This window comes from Hyperolius riggenbachi, chromosome 9 (genome assembly GCF_040937935.1).
Source record: "Hyperolius riggenbachi isolate aHypRig1 chromosome 9, aHypRig1.pri, whole genome shotgun sequence".
NCBI classification, from domain to species: Eukaryota; Metazoa; Chordata; class Amphibia; order Anura; family Hyperoliidae; genus Hyperolius; species Hyperolius riggenbachi.
The window spans coordinates 91,282,462-91,305,149 of record NC_090654.1 but is presented as its reverse complement, the minus strand read 5'-3'; the positions used below and the strand labels follow the sequence as shown (position 1 = coordinate 91,305,149).

At 42.8% G+C, this 22,688-nt stretch overlaps 1 protein-coding gene across 2 annotated transcripts in view; it reads right to left on the bottom strand.

The window, feature by feature from the left end:
- Positions 1–2,605: 2,605 nt before the first annotated feature.
- LOC137531664 (nuclear receptor subfamily 2 group F member 5-like) overlaps positions 2,606–22,688 on the bottom strand; it is a 57,002-nt gene continuing 36,919 nt past the window's right edge. Inside the window, exons 3-4 of one of the 2 annotated variants that reach the window (XM_068251610.1) lie at positions 16,329–16,856; positions 2,606–3,605 (exon numbers count right to left, since the gene is read on the bottom strand). In XM_068251610.1, coding sequence (XP_068107711.1) covers positions 3,331–3,605; positions 16,329–16,856 — 803 coding nt within the window. In that variant the 3' untranslated portion in view covers positions 2,606–3,330. The remainder of the gene's footprint in view (positions 3,606–16,328; positions 16,857–22,688) is intronic. The other variant, XM_068251611.1, reaches the window with a different exon arrangement.

Sequence of the window (22,688 nt, the reverse complement as noted above, 5' to 3'; positions counted from 1 at the left end):
TGCTCCTCCTGTGATCCATGATTCTATAGCACAGTACTGACCCTGAATCCCAGCCGCCAGCAAACATTTGGTGCCGGTCTTTCTCTATTACTCTGCATCCAGTATTAAGCTGTGATATATTGCATCCATAACCTTAAACTGTATTTTAGCAAACAACAAATATTTGAACAGAACAGCACTGCTCTATTTCATTCTTCACCAATGATCTCACCAGTGGTCATTCTCTGAAGCTTTTAGGAGATAATTCTTCATTAGTGCTTTCGCACTCACTAGCTGAATACTGCATAGGCAGCACCATCAGGGGTGTGTCACGGCATGTGTGTAATTAATGTGCACAGGTCACATGGTGGCTAAATGGCAAGCACCTTGCAGTGCTGAAGTCACTTACGTTCCACAGTGATCTTCAGAATGGAGAACCTCATAAAATGAGGTCTGATGCTTTCACTTTTAATGCTTCGTGTAAACTATGGAAGCGATGTACGGAAGGCAATACATGTGCACTGTTATAGGCCAAACACTGAGGAATGAGAGTGGGTTTTTGCTCAGATGTGGTTTATTGCAGTATTTGTGTCATAATGTAATCCAAACTTCAGGGACAATTGCAAAAAGACCATCTAAGTGTTTAGTAAACAAAGTGCCCAAACATTACCTTCTGTGTGTCACATTAAGCTCCTGTAGTTAAAAGTCTTGTGTTAAAGCAAACCTGTGAGGTTTGCAACCTAACATTTTGGATACTCACCTTGTGATCCAGAGGTTTTCCCCTTGGAGGCTTTCTCCTGTCCTCCTCTGCCAGGCCGTCCCAGCACTTAGACCATGAAGATTATGGGCCTACGCATTAGCACAGACCCACACAGGCTTTGGTGGAAAAAGCCGAGCCCTATAGGGCCCATGCTACTGGGCTTGTGCAGTAGCATGGACCCGATCAAGCTCTACTTTTTCTGCCGAAGCCCGAGTGGGTCCGTGCAACTGTGCATGCGTGAGGTGTTCTCAAGGTTTTGGGGGTCTCAGTGCTGGAACAGCCTGGTAGAGGAGAGCAGGGAGAGCCTCTGGAGGACCAAAGGCTTCCCCCTCCTGAGGTGAGTACCCATTTGGGAGGACTGCAGCTCTTGCAAGGGTCATGGTGTTCAGATGCAATTGAGTGGGTCCCAGACTGAACTCTAAGGACCCATTCACACTGGGGTTTGCAAAATGCTAGCAAAATCGCTAGAGCTTTGCAAAGAGGATTTTTTTTTTCACTGTACTTTTTTGTGTGATTTTTGAGCAGTCACACATTTGTTGAACTGTGATCACTCTAAAATCGCAGAAAAGCGATGCATGCGTTTTCTGTAAATCGCGAATTGCCAGTGATCCCTGCAGTGGGATCACTGCCACATACCATTAATTACACTAGTGTTTTTCAAAGCGCTAGGAATCGCTGGTGATTAGGGAATCTGTATAAAACACCTGCAAATCGCCCCAGTAAAGAAAGACTACAGACTACAGCTGGAAGTCTGTGATGTAGGAAATAGCTGTTGCACTTTACAGATGATTTATAAAACAACTAATCCATGAACTTCTACCCAAATAAAAGCAAGCTCTGCCACTCAGTGTCCACACAAGGCTAAGGCCCGGTTCACACTTGCGGTTCTCTGCCAAACGGACCGGATGACCTGACCAGATCCGGACCGGATCCAGATCGGAACCGTACGGTTCTATCCGGATCCGGTCAGGTTGCATCAGGTGTTCATCAGGATGCGATCCGGATCCGTTTGGCAAAAGATAGTAGAAATAGAATAAAAATGTTGGGGTCTGGGAGGTCAGCAGAAGGTAGACCTGTGGAATCAGGCCCTCCGCTGTTTAGCACTCACCTCCACCTCCGACATACTGCCAACATCTCCAGCACGTTTAAAATCACTGCTGCTCCACTCCAAAATGCTTGCCCATGTGTCCCCATCCAAAATCGCCGCTTCAATACGCATAGGAAGTGGGGTAGAACATCCGGATTTTTAGCCAGTGTGTTGTGCGCTCTCCGGTTCTCATTGGTTTGTATTGGCCGGATGGTGCAGTCCGGCTCCGCTCCGGATACGGCTGCCGGAGGAGCCGGACCAAAAAATAGCGCATGTTGGGTCTTATGCCGGAGTCTGGATCCGGTCCGGACGAAACGGACGCATGTGAACGGACGCATAGGCTTTCATTGCTATGCCGTGCGTCCGTTCCGTCCGTTCTGCATGCGGTCCGGCTCCGGCACGGCGATTCCGGACGGCGACCGCTAATGTGAACCGGGCCTAAGAAAACATTTGTGCTTGGTTTGGGATGTTAAACTATATATATATATATATATATATATATATATATATATATATATATTCAAATTACTTACCATTATACATTTAAAAAGGGTACAAACTGAATCAGATAGTCTGTATGTAATAACTGATGCCGTATTTAATAATTAGCCATATCAACCAGCAAAATAAACAATATTTTGCTGCCAGGTTACCAAAAAAATTCCACAATGAACACACCAAAAATATCTTACAAACATACTTATATAAGGAGAAATCAAGGAAAAAGTAGGGACGGATGGGGTGAAATATACACAACAGGTCATGAAAAAAGCAGGCAGTTTGGTAAGTCACAAATGCCTATTCTCTTCTTTATTTATAAATAGTCTTTTGTCAAACACCCTGACGGGATTAAGTGGCCAAGGCTGATTCAGTGCTTTATGTCATACATTGCAGTGCTAGATAGTCTTTTACATGATGTAGCCAATTCACAAGTGTCCATTCATTAGGAATAGTTGCAGTGTAAGTTCTTCTTTTGTCATGGTCTACACATGGACTCTTTTGTTCCTTTGACATTGCATGTTTTAGAAAGTCCTGCAAACCTCCACTGAAAAGTGCATGTACTCTCGTAGGAAAGATTGCTGGTACTGGCAAAAAAATAATGGAGGAAGTCAAATATTTACTTCCATGAAATTTATCGGTTGTGTTGTAAACACTTACTAGCAGAAGACCATGCTCATTCAGAGTTGATTTGACACTTTGATGGTCTTCACCGACAGGGCTTCACGGTTGGGCTTTGAAATCAGAAGCAAAGCCCATTAAATGGACCCTTCAACCTTGACAGCAGGTACAAAAAAAATGCAGTTTCATAATAAGGCCAAAATCCAAGAACATCCATGATCATCAAGCTGAATATCGCATGAGTTTGGAAACGACACTCAGCTCATCGACTGGCCTTCAGAACTGCTTTAACTTCACAATTGCTGTTCTTATCTGACACAGAAAGTTTTCAAAGAGAACACAAATGTCCAACAAACTTGTAAAGGTGAAGACATTAAGACTACTTTTACTGCATAGGCATGTATGGCCAGTTAAAGCTGGAGCCAGATAGGAGCATGTCCCGGATTAATGTTTCAATTGGCGTCTTTCCTACTAGACGTACAAAGAACAGCTGTTCAATGACTGGAGCTGAGACGATTCGTAAGGACGGTAGGCGAAGCAGGAGCCGACCAAAACGGGTTGGTTGGTTTGGATACTGATTTCTGACATACTCTTCTAGGGCACATTGGGATTTTTCCTGTATGCTTTCCACATGACCGATATCAGACAGTCCTACTGCATCTGTAATAAAATAAAAGACACGTGTTAGCTGATTAGATGTAGGCTATGCTCTCACCACATATTTGATTCACAAAAACTGCAGGAGATTGATTACATAATTCCCTTACGTGTGCAGGGGTCAATGTTATTTGACTGAAAAAGCCGCAGAAAAAAGACCAGAATAGTTGTGTAAATTGGTAGGCTCAGTTCACAACAAGACTGCAGTGGACCAATGTGCTATGCAGAATGGGCCCATGGATTTTCCATGGGCCTGTTCACACGTCTATTTGCACAGTGACTGGATTTTTGTCTTATGTTTCTGCAATGCAAAAACCCAACCTGCATAATTTTTGGACAGCGGATGTGCAGTGGACACAATAACTTTCTTCAGAAGCAGTACAATTTGGGGTACATTTTCAGAAGAACGCTAAACATACAGGACAAATTAAGATTACAGAGATTTACGCAAATAGCTTATCTCGCTTTATACATGCAACACTTAGGGCCTGTTTCCGCCAGGGATTAGGATGCGAGGCGATCGCCGCATCGCATCCCTCCGCAGGTACTTCCGGTTTTCTTCCGGACAACCGGATGCAGCGTCATGCGGCTTCCCATCGGAGGCTATGGGGATCGGATGCGTGCTGCAGAAAACTGCAGCCTGCTAGCCATAGTTTCCCCCACGTCGCATCGCGTAGGTAAATTCGGGTAATTGGAAACTACTCCATTGACGTGATTTGGTTGCAGTGTCCTTGCCTTGCGATGCGGAACGGGTACCACATTGCAATACGTCTAGTGGAAACAGCCCTTATGTTGCCTGAAGTCATGCTCTGCCCACCTACCTGACCTGAAATGTGCCTCTAAGGGCTTATTTCCACTAGGTGCCACATCCTTTTCTGCTTTGGCCATGGCACCCATGCTGCTGTGAAACAGCAGCCCGAATCGCTGAGCTTTGCATATGTATGATTTCACCACTGGTGTTTTGGGCACAGGATGAGACGAATGACGGCTCACTGTGCTGCCGCTCAAATTCCAGGCAGTGTTAAAAACGATTCCCCCTCTGAGTTGTGGCAATTACGATCACAACGCCAAATTACCCTTGCACGGGGTGTGCACTATAACATTACTGCTATAGCAGAAAACCAGCTTGGGAAATAACCCGCTATAGGGATTTGGAAGTGAGCTGAGGGAAACTTCCGCATGCCATCCAGAATTGCACCACAGTTCAATTCAAACAACAAGCTATAGAAGGAAAAGGCAGTGTTTCCCCGCCCGATTCACCTGCTGCCAAATGCTGCAGATTCAGGCCGCATTAGGCCCTAGTGGAAACGGGCTCTAAGTCTTAGATGGACGAACAGGGTGTGGCCTGTGGAAATAGGCTTCACACCCCTGTGACAGGAAGTAATGTCAGAAAGACCTGATATTACTCCTTCTACACTCATACTATTATTAATTAGTGTTTATATAGCGCTGACATCTTCCACAGCACTTTACAGAGTATACAGTATATAGTCTTGTCACTGACTGTCCCTCGGAGGAGCTCACAATCAAATCCTTTCCATACTCATATGTCTATTGCAGTCTAGGGCCAATTTTTAGGAGGGAGCCAATTAACTTATCAATGCTTTTGGAGTGTGGGAGGAAACTGGAGTGCCCAGAGGAACCCCACACAGACACAGTGAGAACATAAAAACTTCCTGCAGATGTTGACCTGGCTGGGATTCGAAACCACAAACCCAGTGCTGCAGGGCAAGAGTGCTAACCACTATGCCACCTCATATTGAGAAATGAGTACCAGTAGGCAAGATGATAAGACTGCACAGAATGCATTCCCTTCATGTGAGCGTTTTCAAGCATACATGTACACTTTAAATAATAAAACAGCAACAAAAAAAGGTTATACTATTTTTTAAACTAAAATGTATGTGTAAAACCAGCATATATGTTGTTTCTGCCTCCAGGGAACAATGTGTATATTCAGGTTAATAGCTGACAGACGGCTGAATCACAGAACAAGCTGGAGGTGCTATGTGACCTTCCCCTCCTTGCGGCAGGAAGTTGTCCCAAGTCAACGTCCTGCTGGGTATGGAACAAGCTATCTCAGTTCACACAGTCTGTAGTGAGGCCACTGACCTTGGTTCAAAGATTACTGTAAGCCCTTTAGTGGAAAGGAATGCATTACACCCTCATTGCTATCCCTGCTATATATACAGTATGGTAACATAATTATTAACACAGGCAGGTGGATGGCTTTACGTCATTTATGTTTATTAATTGACTACGGCCCCCTGCGTAAGTCTGAAGACAGCACACATGGGGCGAGCCGTGTTGACAGGCGGCGGACCTGTAGCCGGCTAATCAGAGTTTTCCACAGTGCTGGTGTTGACTGAGCAATGACTCTTAAGCTAAGTTCATCTAGCGCCTTCCACTTTGTTCTTCAGTGCCCTTCACTGAGATCTCACTGACATAAAAGCTTGCAGAGTAAATAGCTGCTGTAATAGTGGTGATTATGCAGCATAGACCATTAAAAGGTCACTCTGCACAAAACTAACATTAGAGCTATGGGTGGATGGCTATTGACTCCTCAGAAACTCGAGTGAGTGTCTTAATATGCTTACGCAGTTTACTAAACAATGTACGCATCTGCCCTTCCCTCTGCACACAGACTAAACACTGCATATTTTCCAACATTAATAATGGCAAAATATTTTTTTTACCCCACAAGAGTCGTCCCATGCCCACAAGCCACAGGCAAGGCCGGATTTAAACTTTTTGTGCCTCTAGGCCAACTTCCTTGTAGCTTACCTTGCATGTGCAGGACCCCCATCCTATTCCCTGAGCAGACCCCTTTTTCATGTCTCACATTCATGTACAGATAAAACAGAAAGGACCGGCACCGCTGTCTTGTATCAAAGCTCTTTTAATAGCACCAAAGTGGCAGCAGTGACAGACTGCTGTTTCGGTTTACACCTTTATCAAACTGCTCAAAGCCATGACTGCACTTCCCAGGAGGCACTGGGGAGAGACCTTGGGCACGCTGCATACTCTTTTTTGGAAACGGTGCTCCCTCTCTTTTGTTTATGTCACATTCATGTACAGCAGCCCCCTTTAATTATCTACAAATCCCTTGGGCTGCAGCTCCCTATTTCTAGCTGGTACCTCTTATTTACTATCTTTGTGTTCCATTTGCAACAACCTTTCTTTCATGTCCAGCTGCCCCTCAGCCAGCTGCCGCCCAAGGCCTGGGCCATTGTGGAATTTCCAGAAATCAAGCCTTGGCCACAGGAACGCCTGCATGAAAAAGAGGCAGCGGAAAATTTGGGCGCCCAATTTTGGAAAGTAGAATATTGGTAAATGTACCAGTATTTTATTTTTTTAAGCTGTAATTATGATAGTAAAATATCAGTTAATAATACCAATATTTTACTTCAACTCAACCTTGCCCTATTCTCACACAAAGCCCTCTCTCTACCTACCCTTAACCACCTCCCAGTTGATACCTAACCCTCAATCCTCCCACGCCTAAACGCCTTATAGACACCCCTTATGCCTAACCTTAATCCCCCCCACCTAAACTTAACCCCCCCCCCCCAGCCTAACCTCAAAACCCTTCCTATAGGCGACTAACATTAACCACCTCTCCCAACAATTCTGCTGCACACAAAAACAATAAATATTGGGTGCCCCATAGAAAACATCAATAAGAGTGTAAAATTTGGGTGCCCGGGATACACTCTTACTGATATTTTCTATGGGTTCCTATGGGGCACCCAAATTTCTGCCGCTAACGGGCGTCCAAATTTCCTGCTTCCCACAGGGACTGCTGCTAATTTGGGCTTGGTTCAGACAGATGGCTGCTGGTGTCCGTTCCAGTCATTTACTGCCAATATTCACCACATCTTGTATTGAGTTGATTGGGAGCGTTCCTCTCACTACCCTTATCCGTAAATTACGCAAGTGGTGTGGTCGATCGAATTTTCCAAGATGCTGCATGTAGCTAACTTTATGACAAATCAGTAGAAAACGATGTCAAATTCTTTTCTGCTCTTCGGTACAAAACACTTTGGTGAAACGAGCCGCGGGCAGTCACCTATATGAGCTAGCCCTTAGTGTACGTTAGCATAGAGGTGGACAATAAAGGATGTAACTCTTCCCCTCCTTCAGCTCTGCCCTGCTATCTTCTTTGTGGTAAGAGAATTGCCATTCCCCTGCTTGGTCAGCCACATACATGGAGGAGGTCTAGGAAGGTAAAAGCAAGCCTGGACTTCTCCTCAAAGACATTATCTAAGCCAAGGTGAGTGTGCGTGAACTAATGGGGATGCTGCATCTTATTCACTAAGGATTCATTGAGAACATAAGGTCTAAAGCTCAATCTACACAATACGATTATTTGTGCGATTTGATTACGATTCTATTTACGATCCAATTAAATCCGACATGTCCGATCGGGATTCGATTCAATTCGATTTGCCATTACAAAACAATAATAAGTCGAATTGAATCCCGATCGGACATGTCGGATTTAATCGGATCGTAAATAGAGTCGTAATCGAATCGCACAAAGAATCGCATCGTGTAGATGGGGCTTACTACAAATGAGCCAATCTTTTCAGGCAATGTTTCAAAATACAACATTTTACATTGGAGGTCCTCAGATTTTACCAAAAGGGCTAGTTCACTTTCCTTCAGAATGTTGAGAGGCTGGACTATGCATGAAATAGAGAAACAAAATTAATTAAATCATGTACCATATGGTATGTGCAGCCATCATGTCCCCATGTAAGAACAGCAGCCATCATGTGCCCCATATAACAAGTGTAGCCACCATTTTCCTCACGTAACAAGTGCAGATATCAAAACCCTCAGAGAAATGCAAAAATCAAACCCTCCACATACAGTAACTGGTGCAGATACAATGTTCCCCACATAAAAGGGAGCAGATACAATGTTTCTCACATGACAGATGGAGATACAGTGTTCCTTACATAACACGTGCAGATATAATTCTCCACATATCATATCAGCCCATATGCAAGTCACTTTTTCTCCTCGGGGATATTTTCACACCTTGCCAATAAAAACCCTTTTAAATCAGAGCAAGAAAATGCTCAAAATAATTTTTTGAAAAATTATCTCCTAGGAGAAAAAGATAATTGCATATGGACCCATATCCCTAAAAAACTACAATATTTTGTTCTCCACTTGGCCAGTGCAGACATCGTTTCACTTATATAACAATAGCCATAATTTTTCACATATAATAAGTGCAGATATTGTGTCTCCCACATAACTAATCCAGCCATGTTTCCCACATGACAAGGGCAGATATCATGTTTTTTGCATACTAATTGCAGATAACACATCACCACATAATACAATGATATATTCAGATTACATTTTAAAACATAATATATAATGTATACAGTAGGTTGCACTTGAATATATATAATATATATAATGTATACAGTGGGCCCCCTTGATTTTTTCCATATTTTGTCATATAACTGTCACAAACATGAATCAATTTTATTGGAATTCCACATGAAAGACCAACACAAAGTGATGTACACATGAGAAGTGGAACGGAAATCATACATGATTCCAAACATTTTTTTTACAAATAAATAACTACAAAGTGGTGTGTGCATAATTATTTGGCCCCTTTTGATCTGAGTGCAGTCAGTCGCCTATAGACATTGCCTGATGAGTGCTAATGACTAAATAGAGTGCACCTGTGTGTAATCTAATGTCAGTACAAATATAGCTGCTCTGTGAGGGCCTCAGAGGTTGTCTAAGAGAATATTGGGAGCAACAAAACCGTGAAGTCCAAAGAACACACAAGACAGGTCAGGGATCAAGTTATTGAGAAATTTAAAACAGGCTTAGGCTACAAAAAGATTTCCAAAGCCTTGAACATCCCACGGAGCACTGTTCAAGTGATCATTCAGAAATGGAACAAGTATGGCACAACTGTAAACCTACCAAGACAAGGCCATCCACCTAAACTCACAGGCCGAACAAGGAGAGCGCTGATCAGAAATGCAGTCAAGAGGCCCATGGTGACTCTGGACGAGCTGCAGAGATCTACAGCTCAGGTGTGAGACTCTGTCCATAGGACAACTATTAGTCATGCATTGTACAAAGTTGGCCTTTATGGAAGAGTGGCAAGAAGAAAGGCATTGTTAACAGAAAGCATAAGAAGTCCCATTTGCAGTTTGCCACAAGCCATGTGGGGGACACAGCAACCATGTGGAAGAAGGTGCTCTGGTCAGATGAGACCAAAATGGAACTTTATGGCCAAAATGCAAAACGCTATGTGTGGCAGAAATCTAACACTGTACATCACTCAGAATGCACCATCTCCACTGTCAAATATGGTGGTGGCAGCATCATGCTCGGGGGGGGGGGGGGGGGTGCATCTCTTCAGCAGAGACAGGGAAGCTGGTCAGAGTTGATGGGAAGATGGATGGAGCCAAATACAGGGAAAACTTGGAAGAAAACCTCTTGGAGTCTGCAAAAGACTTGAGACTGGGTCGGAGGGTCACCTTCCAGCAGGACAATGACCCTAAACATAAAGCCAGGGCAACAATGGAATGGTTTAAAACAAAACATATCTATGTGTTAGAATGGCCCAGTCAAAGTCCAGATCTAAATCCAATCGAGAATCTGTGGCAAGATCTGAAAACTGCTGTTCACAAACGCTGCCCATCTAATCTGACTGAGCTGGAGCTGTTTTGCAAAGAAGAATGGGCAAGGATTTCAGTCTCTAGACTGTGCAAAGATGGTAGAGACATACCCTAAAACACTGGCAGCTGTAATTGCAGCAAAAGGTGGTTCTACAAAGTATTGACTCAGGGGGCTGAATAATTATGCACACCCCCACTTTGCAGTTATTTATTTGTAAAAAAAATGTTTGGAATGATGTATGATTTTCGATCCACTTCTCATGTGTACACCACTTTGTATTGGTCTTTCATGTGGAATTCCAATAAAATTGATGCATGTTTGTGGCAGTAATGTGACAAAATGTGGAAACTTCAAGGGGGCCGAATACTTTTGCAATCTACTATATCCACTGGATAGATGGATGGAGAAGGAATGTAACTGACAATTGACGGATGGTGAGGGTGTTAATCTAGGGAGTTTAGGACAAGTGGGAGGACAATGAATGTTGATGAGTACTATAGATGAACAGTGTGGGAGTGAATACAGTGTGGGCAGTAGGAGAGATGGAGGGTTAACATAAACTGTATGTGGGCAGATCTGATGAACTGGGGACAGCACATAGTGGGGTGAAGGGCCAGATGTAAGGTGGATATATAATCAGGGGTGTAACTACTGGGGAGCGGCACTGCAATTGCAGGGGGGTCCAGAGCTGTAAGGGGGCCCTAACTGCTACTTCACTCTCTCCAATGAAGGGGTCCATCCTTTAGATCAGGTGTTTTTGTGGCTACACTTGTTATAGGGGTGAAGATTATGATGTCTATATGTGTTTTACAAAATACCCAAGCAGCTCAGAGTGACCCAAAACTACTAGGAAAGTATAGGGGATTAAGAGGCCGAACAGCCCCCCTACTAGAAAGCAATGCTCAGTGTAGTTTGCCTTCTTCAAAAAAATATAGTGATGCATTTTGGGAGACTACAGTTGCTCACTTAAAGCAGACCTGAACTCAGAACGTCCTCTGTGCTCTAACAGATACACAACAGCATAATAACCTTTAAACAAAAAAAAATTCTTTGTTACACCTGATACAAATCCTAAAATAAATCTGCACTGTTTCTACTTCCTGATTCATGGAAGCAGAATTATTGTTAACCTCCTGTGCTTTCAAATGACCTTATCTGCCATCTCTGCCATAGACGGGGGAGAGATCAGATTACGACTTGTGATTAGACACACATGAGGGGAAATTAAACAGGCTAAACTCTCTAAATACATACAAGGTGCAATTCTCTATATATTTTTTATGCCTAGTACACACCATACAATTTTCTGTAAGATTTTCGGTAAGATTTACCTGCCGGTTAGATAATTTCCAACATGTTGGAAATTATCTATCTAACCATCTATCTGCCTAGCAATTAGGCATTGTTCTACTCAGCAGGAGATAACCAGAGGACAATGCACCAGAGATTATGACCAGTCTTTAAAGAAAATAAACTAATTACAGAAAATCTTACAGAAAATATAACAGAAAATCGTATGGTATGTACTAGGCATTATTCCTGTGCAAGAGTTCAGGTCCACTTTAAAGCTGAATTATCAAAAATACCTTCTGTTTTAAGAAGGCATACTACGCTGAGCAGATACTTTCATCTATTCTTTCCTTTTAGTTTTGTGTCTCTCCGAGCTTTTCTGTCTGTGTCCCCATTGGGATAGATATTTCCTGATTTCCTTTTCCTTGGTAACTCCATGGCGTTATTATGCATCCACGGATAGGAAACAAAGAACTGTAATAAAATCTTGAGAGTTGACAGTTCCGACTCGCTCTATAAAAAATATTAGATTTTTTTTATTTCGGCTGCACCTGTACCTGGCCCTAATGTGTCTATGACTATGGTAGATAGGTTACAAGCTCCTCTGGGGCCAGGGATACTATGGTAGATAGGTTACAAGCTCCTCTGGGGCCGGGGATAGAAGTGGATACTTCTGTTGACTATGCAAAGCCCTAGTGATAATCTAGTGATAATCAGTGTTGCTTGCCAATTTTCTCCAAAGTCATTTTAACATCGAAGATGCTTTTTTCGATTTTTGCAAAAATATTCATGAAAATACAAAACATTGTATTTTCGCAAAATGGTCAAATTTTTTTTTTTACCAATGCGAAAATTCATGGAAAATTGTTATTTTTACCATGAAAATTCACGAGACGCACAAAAATAGTTTATTTTACCATAAAATTCACCAAAAACGAGGAAAATTAAAAACTCATTACAAAATGATTTTCGGTGGTGTGTCGCTTGGAAATCAAATTTTACATTATTTTCACGAAAATGAATGCGAAAAAAATATCTGCACTTTTGCTCATACGGAATAAATATAGTCATTTACTGGATAGGTAACAATGAAGTATTCCTAAAAAAGAGTCTGCAAAATAATCATAATGCTTTCCCAGGTACGTTCACTTGGTAAAAATGGCTCTGAGGCCAGTGTTATAAATAATCTATGTTAAAAAGGTCTTGAATACACTGTGCAGGAAATGCCTCACATTTGTTTCAGAAACCGGCTCTGAGTAAATAAAAATTGTCCGAGCTTGGCTTGTAGAATAGTAATCGCACATGCCTGAGGCCTGACTGGAATGCCAATATTCAGCATTGCCGCTGTTTCCAGCACTCGTGTAAGCGGAGCAGGTGGGCATGGCTGAATGAACAGAGGCCCATCAAGACTGAACGTTTTTAGCTGTGAGTGCCGGGAGCCCTCAAGGTCAACTGGAAATGTCACCAGAGGGCCCCCTGTATGGCTGCCTGACATTATATATCTGACCCGCCAGGCACCTCTCCCTGCCAGCAGCCTTTCGCATGCCATAAATCATCCGCGCAGATTGCTACCACCGCGTTTCAGCTCTTGACACTAGTGTCTTAAACCTGACACAGGAGAGCTACTCTCCATGATGACACGCTTCAAAACATAGCACAAGGCCTCCATTGACATTCTGAGGTAAAGGCCTCCTATCAAGCACACTGGGCCTTTGTTTATTGTGATAACACGATACCTTGTGTACATACTTATTCTTTTTTTATCTACAGCAGTGGAATCGTGAGGTAATTTACTGCAGCTGATAAATGTGGTCGACAATATTTGTTCTAGGGTTTGAGAGGTCAGAACAGGTGAAGCATTTAGCATGCCACTTCAGTGACTGCAGTTGTCACCAAGTGTCTTTGTAATTTCCCAGAATTCAGTGGGATAACGTTACCCATATCAGGATATGTTTACGAGGCAGGTCGCGGACCTATTTACTAACATGGTGGAAAAGGCATACTTATTCTGTGTTTGACAGTGACTGACAACATATTCCTATTCGTAACACACTTAAACAAAAATAATATGATCAGAAACAGGGATTTAGGTGATACGAAAGCACTCATATTTATTAATATAAACAAATAAGGGCTGGAGGACTTTACATTTTGCAGTTTTTAATTCACAGAGGTCCTTTAAAGGGGAACTGAAGGGAGAGTGATATGGTGGCTGCCATATTTATCTCCTTTTAAACAATACCAGTTGCCCGGCAGTCCTGCTGATCTATTTGGCTACAATAGTGTCTGAATCACATCAGAAACAAGCATGCAGCTAATGTTGTCAGATCTGACAATAATGTCTGAAACACCTGATTAGCTGCATGCTTGTTCAGGGGCTATGGCTAAAAGTATTAGAGGTAGAGGATCAGCGAGATAGCCAGGCAACTGGTATTGCTTAAAAGTAAATAAATATGGCAGCCTCCACATCTCTCTCACTTCAGTTGCCCTTTAAGGTTTCATGGACAATATAGGGATGCTCTTAGCACAAAGCCATGTTCACACTGGAGCTCTTAAATATTTTGGTGTTGGTGTTCGAACCTGGACCTGGCATTAGGAAACCCCAATCATGCACCCAAGCCTGTGGACAGGGTAAAGAGGTTGTGGTCCACCTCGCACTTCGCGTTACTCTGATGCTTCCTCCTTCAGGCTCGGAGTGCATTGGAGTCACATGGAGTGCAACATGAGTGACCTCCCAATGACCCTGCTTGAATGCTGAAATGCAGCATAATTCAGGCTTCCGGATGTAGAATCCCAAATTCAAACAACTTTTAAAGCCATAGTTCATCCTCACAGATGTTATATCATCAGTAAGGGTGAATAGGGAACCATGCCATTACACACAGAGATTTTATATTTAATGCACTGATTCCAGAGAAATGCTGCTTCCCAGGGTCCCTCAGAGAATTGGTACCTGCCAGGAGAGACTAAACAGCTCTAACTCCTGAGCACAGACGTTTCCCATGTCCTCCTCACCCACACCGTTGGCAAGCGTGGATCCCCGGGAACATATCTGACTAAGAGCTTGTCGAATATGTTATCGTTGCCGTACTGGGCCTGCACAAGCGGCTCCATGCTACTGTGCAGGCGTGGCCATACTCCCACGGGTGCAGCATGGTTACACTTGTGCACAAAGAAGAGGGCGGATATGAACTTCAAGAGGGTCCCAGGCAGCATTGGTGGTCTGGAGGAGAACACGGGAAGCCTCTGGAGGATCCAGAGCCTTCCCTCTTACTAGGTATCTTTTTATCTTACAATCTGCCTCAGGTTTACTTTAATGTTCATGAAATGGCTAAATATGAATATGGAAAGGGTGAAAAGAAGGCATTGAAAGATTCTCAAAAAAACCCATTTCTATAGCGCTTTTTCCCCATAGGACTCAAAGCGCTTAAAAGAAAGTTGTTCCATGTTTGTAGTGAACAGATATTTAAAGCGGGATTGTCGCCATAAAAATCTAATTTCAACTGCAACTGGTCTGAGTGTATTAAGTGATAAAGATGCTAATCCTGCATTCAAAACTTTCAAAACTTTTTCTGCTGTTATGATTTGGAATTATCACATACTTAAGGAGCACTGGCCCTTTAGTAGTCAGTGCCAAACAGTTGCATGCTGGGGGTTCTTTTTATCTATAACATATTCCTCCTCTTCCATTTATTTCCCTGCCTAGCTGCTTATCAGAAACACGATCCCCTGCTCACTTGTGTTTACAGGCTGAGGTGACTCAGCGATTGGAGGAGAAAAGAAAAAAAGTAAAGGGCAGAAATTACATCAGGATTTAACCTAAACTGTGGACAAAAGACATGGTTCCCACCAGGAACAGAATTATCTTTATTTACTATATACCATTCACTGAAATCAAAACGTGGACAGTACAATACATGTGTTATGAAAGTAGATCAAGTATTTATCTACTTATATAGGTGTTTTCTTCCCCTGGCATACTATGGCTAATCCTCCTGCTTTAAGAAATGTGTTATTGAAATATTTTAAAGATGCTCATGATAGAACCTAAACAAAAAAGTCAGTCAGCTTGCCTACCTACTTTTCTGTTAGCTGGACTGTGCCACTGCTGTTTAATAAGTGTCTTTAGAAATAAAGGACAACCTGAGAGTCCCCATGAGGAAATGGTGGTAGCTTTATACAAAAAAAAGTCACTTATACTGCATTTGACTCTAGGACAACATAAAATGTATATGTATGTGCACTTATGTATTTGATTTTATTTATTTTTGTGATTGTGTACCTAGATCTAAGCATCAGCTCTATTCTAAATAATAATAATAATAATACTGAGGCGCTACACCTGCTATTGCCGAAATTCTGTTTTGTCCCCATGTTTATTGCCTGATGAAGCGGGCTGGGCCTGCGAAACGCGTTGCACTTTTTTGGGGCACTATTTAATAAATGTGATTGCTGCTATTCAGACAGTCTTTCGTGTCTGCTTTATGGAGGTAAGTCCACCACTTCCTCCCAGCAAATTTTAAAGTTTTTATCCGCTTTTATCCTGCTGGCGCCTCTGTTCTCCTACTGCTCTACAATAATGTACATTACACTTAGTACAGTTTTCATCCTTTGCCATAACCTTATGTAAGTAAAAGTCTCTGGCTAATGTCTTTTAGTTTAAAGGACCTTGCAGTTAGTTTAACAAGGTCAAACTTGTGAGCAGTGTACACCATTTTAAATGAACACTTTTGGTTACTGAAACCCCCATGCATAAATACATTTACTTACCAGGGGTAAATAATGCAATGGCTTTCAAGCAGGAGTATTCAGCGGAGTCAACATGAAGTGCCTTCAGCTTTTCCACCTGTTCCTGAAAGACCCGGATATGGTCCATGAAGGCCACCACTCTGTCAGCAGACATCGGTGAAGCATGGAGACCAGCTGCTGCTAGCAAGGGTGCCACATGGAGGGGCATTGAGCACTGGGCAGCATTGAGGACGAAGAGCTCGCTCCACGTCATGCGAAGAAGGGAGACCTGGTCAGTGAGCTGAAAGTCGGGGAAGAAGGGTATGTTCTTGGCCCACTCAATGGCACTGAACAGCAAGCGGGCTGCCAATTCACAGATGTTCTCAATGCCCATGATATTGTTGGGCTGCAGGCACTGAGCTCCGTAGCGGGAGGTTGGGTAGGGCTCTGCCCGAAGCAGCAAAGAGATAAATCCTGTTAGGTACGAATGGCCATTGTAGGGGTCAACATTATTGAGTGCGTACTGGCCTGGGCTGGTCTGTGGATGGGACATTCGTCCGCGCTGGACTGCTGTGAAGGGAAAACAAAAAGAGGATCACTATTCAAGCTCATAACATAAAAAGGAGAAACGTACTGAAAAGATAATAGTACAGGCATGTAATAAAAACTGCAATAAACTAGAAGTACCACTAACATTTAGCAAAGAAGTATATTGATAAAGTTTTTTGCAAGTCCATATACATAAATCATTTACATATTTCAAAGCAATTTTGGCAAATGTGGACCTTTGTAAACACTGTCTAATTTTTACCTGCTTTTAAAGATAAAGTGCAGAAATTAGTGTGAAATATCATTAGGCAGGTGTCCTCTTTGTAGTGATTTTAAATAGAGAGAATATGAAACAAAATGTATATTAAATAATAAAAGAGCATACAATTAACACTATTAAAAGCTACTTTGGGATTATTTTTATTAATTTATAAGGTGTCAACACAAATTTTTAGACTTGGCATTCATTTTAATTCATAGCTGGGGCCCAGTGCACACCAAAACTGCTAGCAGATCCTCAAAACGCTAGTGGTTTTTGGAGCTGATTTCAGAGTGATTCTAGGCATGTTTAGAGACGTTTTCTAAACATGCCGAGCGTTTTTGGGAGCGTTTTTGTGTAGCAGATTACAAATACTGTTACAGTAAAAGCTGTTACTGAACAGCTACTGTAACAAAAACGCCTGGAAAACCGCTCTGATCTAGCGTTTTCCAGAGCGGTTTGCGTTTTTCCTATACTTTACATTGAGGCAGAAACGCTTCTGCAAACCGCAAACGTGCAGCAGGAGGCACGTTTGCCGTTTGCTAAAAACCTCAAACCGCTGCTGTGCACCATCCCATTGAAATACATTAGTCAAGCGTTTTCACAGGCGGATGCGGCTGGCGGATCGCTGCCAAAACCGTTCGGTGTGCACTGGGCCTTACATACTGTATGTACTTAATTTATTAATTTTAATAATCAAATTATTTTATTACCTTTATGTTTTACTAACATTAGTATTTTTAATAATTATATTATTTCCTTAATTTTATTTTTGTATAACTTTTACTTTTTTATGCTGTCTGTCCCACTTTATCCGTTATATTTGCTTGTTATATATGCGTCCGCGTTTGGCTATTTTTGACGCAATTTTTCTTTCCGATTCCCGGCGATTACCTGCGCGCTGTGTTTTTTTTTTTTTTTTGTGAACCGCTGTTCTAAGCTGTTTTGCCGAGCGATTCCATTTTTTCACTTCCTGACGTCTGTCAGGAAGTGAACTCTTTGATCCGGAAAAGAATACAATGTATTTATTCTTAAAAAAAGCGAACGCAATCGCTGCACAAAGCGATTCTGTGAGCGTTTGCGTTTTTCCTATACCTTCCATTGACGCAAAATTGCCTCAAAAATGGCCCATGCAGCGCTTTTCTGAGTGGATCGCGGACGGAAAGCTCCAATCTAAACTACACCATAGAGAAGCATGGTGTAGCCCAGGTGTCCCCAAACTTTTTTGGTGAAGGGCCAGATCAACCTACTTCAGACTGCTGGGGGTCGGAACATGCATGAAATGATGTTGAAAAACATTACATTGAATCTAGGTATTGATTCCCCCCAATCATGCCTGGAGGAGAACTCCCAGCAGCAGCAGACATTCAGTCATGCAGCGCCCGAAGAACGTCTTTGTGCACCAGACAGTGAAGCATACTCAGGTGACAACCTGCCATTCAGTTGGACAGCAGTGTCACCTGATGCAGAAGTGGATGTCAGCGAATTACTACTCACTGGCTTCTACAGTATGTGGATGGGTAGTGCCAGCATGGCTATTCTATATGAGGGCCACTGATATTTAAAAGTGCAGTGGGCCACATCTATAAATTATAGACTTTGTGTTTGGGGGCCAGTGAAAAAGCCTCAGGGGGCCGTATTCGGCCCGCGGGCCATAGTTTGAGGACCACTGGTGTAGCCGCTTTCAGGGCGTTTTAGAAAAAATGCCTGCACTTAAATTTGGCCAAAAAACGTCTCTAGTGTGAACGAGCCCTCAGGGTGCATTCACACTATGACCCATACGCAATTAACTTTTTCTCCTGAGTTTTCACCTAGGTGATATTTTTACATCTTGTCAATAAAATGCCTTTTAACCCACCAACAATCAAGAAACTACTCAAAACATTTTTAATAGTACCTTTCACCTACTTTTCAGTACTTTATAAATGATAAAAAAGTTTTTTGTAAAAGAAGCTGAAAAAATATCTCCTTGGAAAAAAGTGAATTGCATACGTGCCTATATGCCTTGTGCAGCCCAATTATAACGCATGTGAAGTCAATGCTAGTACAACCATATAGGCAGTGATGTTACAAACAGTATTACTGAGAACAGCAATGCACAAAGTGGGAACCCCTAAGGCTAACTCCGAGTTACACTTCACGAATCACGCTCCACACGTCACTCCTGACACCCAGGGTGATCCCTTTTACCCAGCCACCTTCTATGAAGGTTTATGTTAACCCCTATGGGGTGTTTTCCTCTACTAAAATAGCATGATAGGCTGGATGAACAAGTATACAGGTGTACCAGCCTCTGCTTAACCACCCTGGCGTTCTGATTAAATCGCCAGGGTGGCTGCGGGAGGGTTTTTTTTAAATAAAAAAAAACTATTTCATGCAGCCAACTGAAAGTTGGCTGCATGAAAGCCCACTAGAGGGCGCTCCGGAGGCGATCTTCCGATCGCCTCCGGCGCCCAGAATAAACAAGGAAGGCCGCAATGAGCGGCCTTCCTTGTTTCGCTTATATCGTCGCCATAGCGACGAGCGGAGTGACGTCATCGACGTCAGCCGACGTCCTGACGTCAGCCGCCTCCGATCCAGCCCTTAGCGCTGGCCGGAACTTTTTGTTCCGGCTACGCTGGGCTCAGGCGGCTAGGGGGGCCCTCTTTCGCCGCTGCTCGCGGCGAATCGCCGCAGAGCGGCGGCGATCAGGCAGCACACGCGGCTGGCAAAGTGCCGGCTGCGTGTGCTGCTTTTTATTTCGTTAAAATCGGCCCAGCAGGGCCTGAGCGGCAGCCGCTGGCGGTGTTGGACGAGCTGAGCTCGTCCAGACCGCTCAGCTGGTTAAGGAAACAGTGTGCTCTCTGTACCATTTCCAATTGCTGGCAAGGTTAACACTAGTGCATCTGAATTGTGATTTATATTGAATGTGCAGGATAGCTACACCCCACTCAAAACTATTACGTGTGTGGGGGGGATCAGCAAAGACCCTTGCATGTCTTTCAAATCACTTTGGAGCACATTACCATCCAGCAACTGGTTATCCATAACAAATAATATACAGAGATTTCGGGCACTATTAATCTTATGCAAATATCTGTGCACAGAGTGTGTCTATTTGATAAGCTCTGATCCAGAGTAGAGAGACCTCAATTAGTGTCCCTCTTATTTTCTATGTACATCTAAGGTCAAGCCAAAACTGGCAAAGTGTGATATATATATGTTACCTGTACTTCTTTCGGTAGTGAGGTTTATGGGTGTAAAAATTAACAAAAAGCATCACTTACCTGGGGCTTCTACCGGCCTCCTGCCACTGAAGCCTCCGCCGTTCGCCGCTGCCGGTGACCTGCTTATTATTCGTCTAACTAGACAAATAGTAATGCAGCTGCGCAGCCGCCCACGTCCTCCCGCGTGTCATAGGGAGCTTACTGCGCAGTACGAAGTTTTCTTTCTGCGCAGTAAGTTTCCGATGATGCGTGCGGGAGCGAGTGCGCAGTACTATTCGTGTAGTTAGACGAATAATTATCAGGTCACTGGCAGCGGAGGCTTCAGTGATGCCGTGGGACTTAATAGCTGCAGGGGGCCGGTAGAAGCCCCAGGTAAGTAATGCTTTTTGTTTATTTTTAAATCCCACGGAACCCCTTTAAGCATTCTCTGGAAACAATCTATACAAAGATGTTTAGCTATGTGTAATTTTCCCCAGAGCATCCTGGGAGGACAGGTATTATTTTACTGGCTTCGGAATTCTCAGTAAACAATCATTCTGCAGAGCTGCACCTGACAGAACTAAAGGTGTCGTCACCTGTAATACATTTCAGGGTATAATATAAATCAGGGAGAGGAAAGATTGTACAATGGCCAAACACTGACTAAATCATTTCTAAACTAATATGTATAAACTAATATTGTAAAAAATAAGCACTTTTTATTATACATAATTTATAAACTAAAAATGTAAAAAAGAAATCAGTAATTTTTATTCCTTATTTTCGCTACAGTTCCTCTTTAACTGTTTAACTAACATATTCCTTGTAACACATGCTTCTCCTTAATTCATAAATGCGTGAATAACATTCGTTTGTTTTCAACAAAAGTTCCCGTAAAGCACAGCTGCAAGTGATGACCGGGTTCCTTACACACCCATTCACATACTCAGGCCACCACAAGCTCAGTCAGCCCTGCTGGAGAGAGGGGAGAGGCTGTAGCCGGCCTGTCAACCCTGCGTGTGCTTTTTATGGAAGTTCAGCGCGGAAGGATTGACGTCGTGACTAACCAGCACAAACATATTCACATGACCTGCTTAAGCCCCAGAATCCTGTGATGGGAAACAAAGGCTGGTTTTCCCTAATGATAAGAACGCATAAATATATTTCCCTAGCGATATAACCACACAGATAATATGTGAAATACTGATGGCTACGTATTAAAGAGAGAAAACCTATTTTTTGAGAATTAAAATTACAGAGGTCTCAAAACTGAAATCAGGGCTTTATGTCCGATATCTAATGAGATATTAGACTGTACGGGCATCTCCATCTTCTGAACCCGACAAAACAATAGAAACTAGCAATTCCCCTCTCCCAGGTACAAAATAATAGCCTCTGTGACTCCCGTGATCTCGGGGTGGGGTTGTGGGGGCCGGCTCCTCCTCCCTCTCCCCACCTGTATCCAGAGCAGCAAAGGGAGGGAGGTAATATTTACCTGCAGGTGTCTTCAATGCATCACAGGCGCACACTCTCTGCTGCCATTCGCTGGCTCTTGATCACATGACCGATGCAAGTCACGTGATCGGGTGCCAATGGAATCTACCACAGCCAAAAGAATGAAGCCTATGACAGCTAATCACGCCGATTGGCTGGCGGAGGCAGGGGGATTAAAAAACAAATAAAAAAATAGAGAAACATATTTGAAAATAAAACAGATAAATATTTATATATATATAAAAAAAAACATCTGGGAAACCATCAGACCCCACCAACAGAAAGCTCTGTTGGTGGTGAGAAAAAAAAGGGGGGGGGGGGGGGAGGGGAATCACTGCATTTTGATCTGTGAATCGGATCGCATTCTTTCTGCAAATTGCAAGACACACCGTGATGATTATCATTGTAATCACTGTCCCTCTTTTCCACTGACGCAGTTAGATTTTTACCAAAAAGAAAAGCAAGCATAGTGGATGCTGCATTTTTCCTAGATTTGAATTTGGGTACAAATCAGCAGAAGCACAAGAAAAGCACATAAAAATCATGGTGATATTCAGTTTTATTTTTTGATGTTTTTTTTGGGGGGGGGGTCAAAAAACACAAACACATCACGAAAACGAATAATAGAAAGAAGAAAATTGCCCTGAAGCACATGAGAAACCACTTGGTGTAAATTAAAAACATTGTGGTCGCATCTCAATGTGTTTGCAATTTTCAGTGAAATGGTTATGATGGTCGATCTGGTGGCCATCATCTAATATATGGCCACCTTAACTGTCCATTGTTTACAAAAGTTTGCCATTATCGGTATACTGATGTGGCTGCTTTAGCCTTCTCTGCTTTTCTTCTGTCCTTCACTTACCCCCACTAGGTATATAAGGATTACTTATTGATTTGTGGTCTGACTGCCCTATC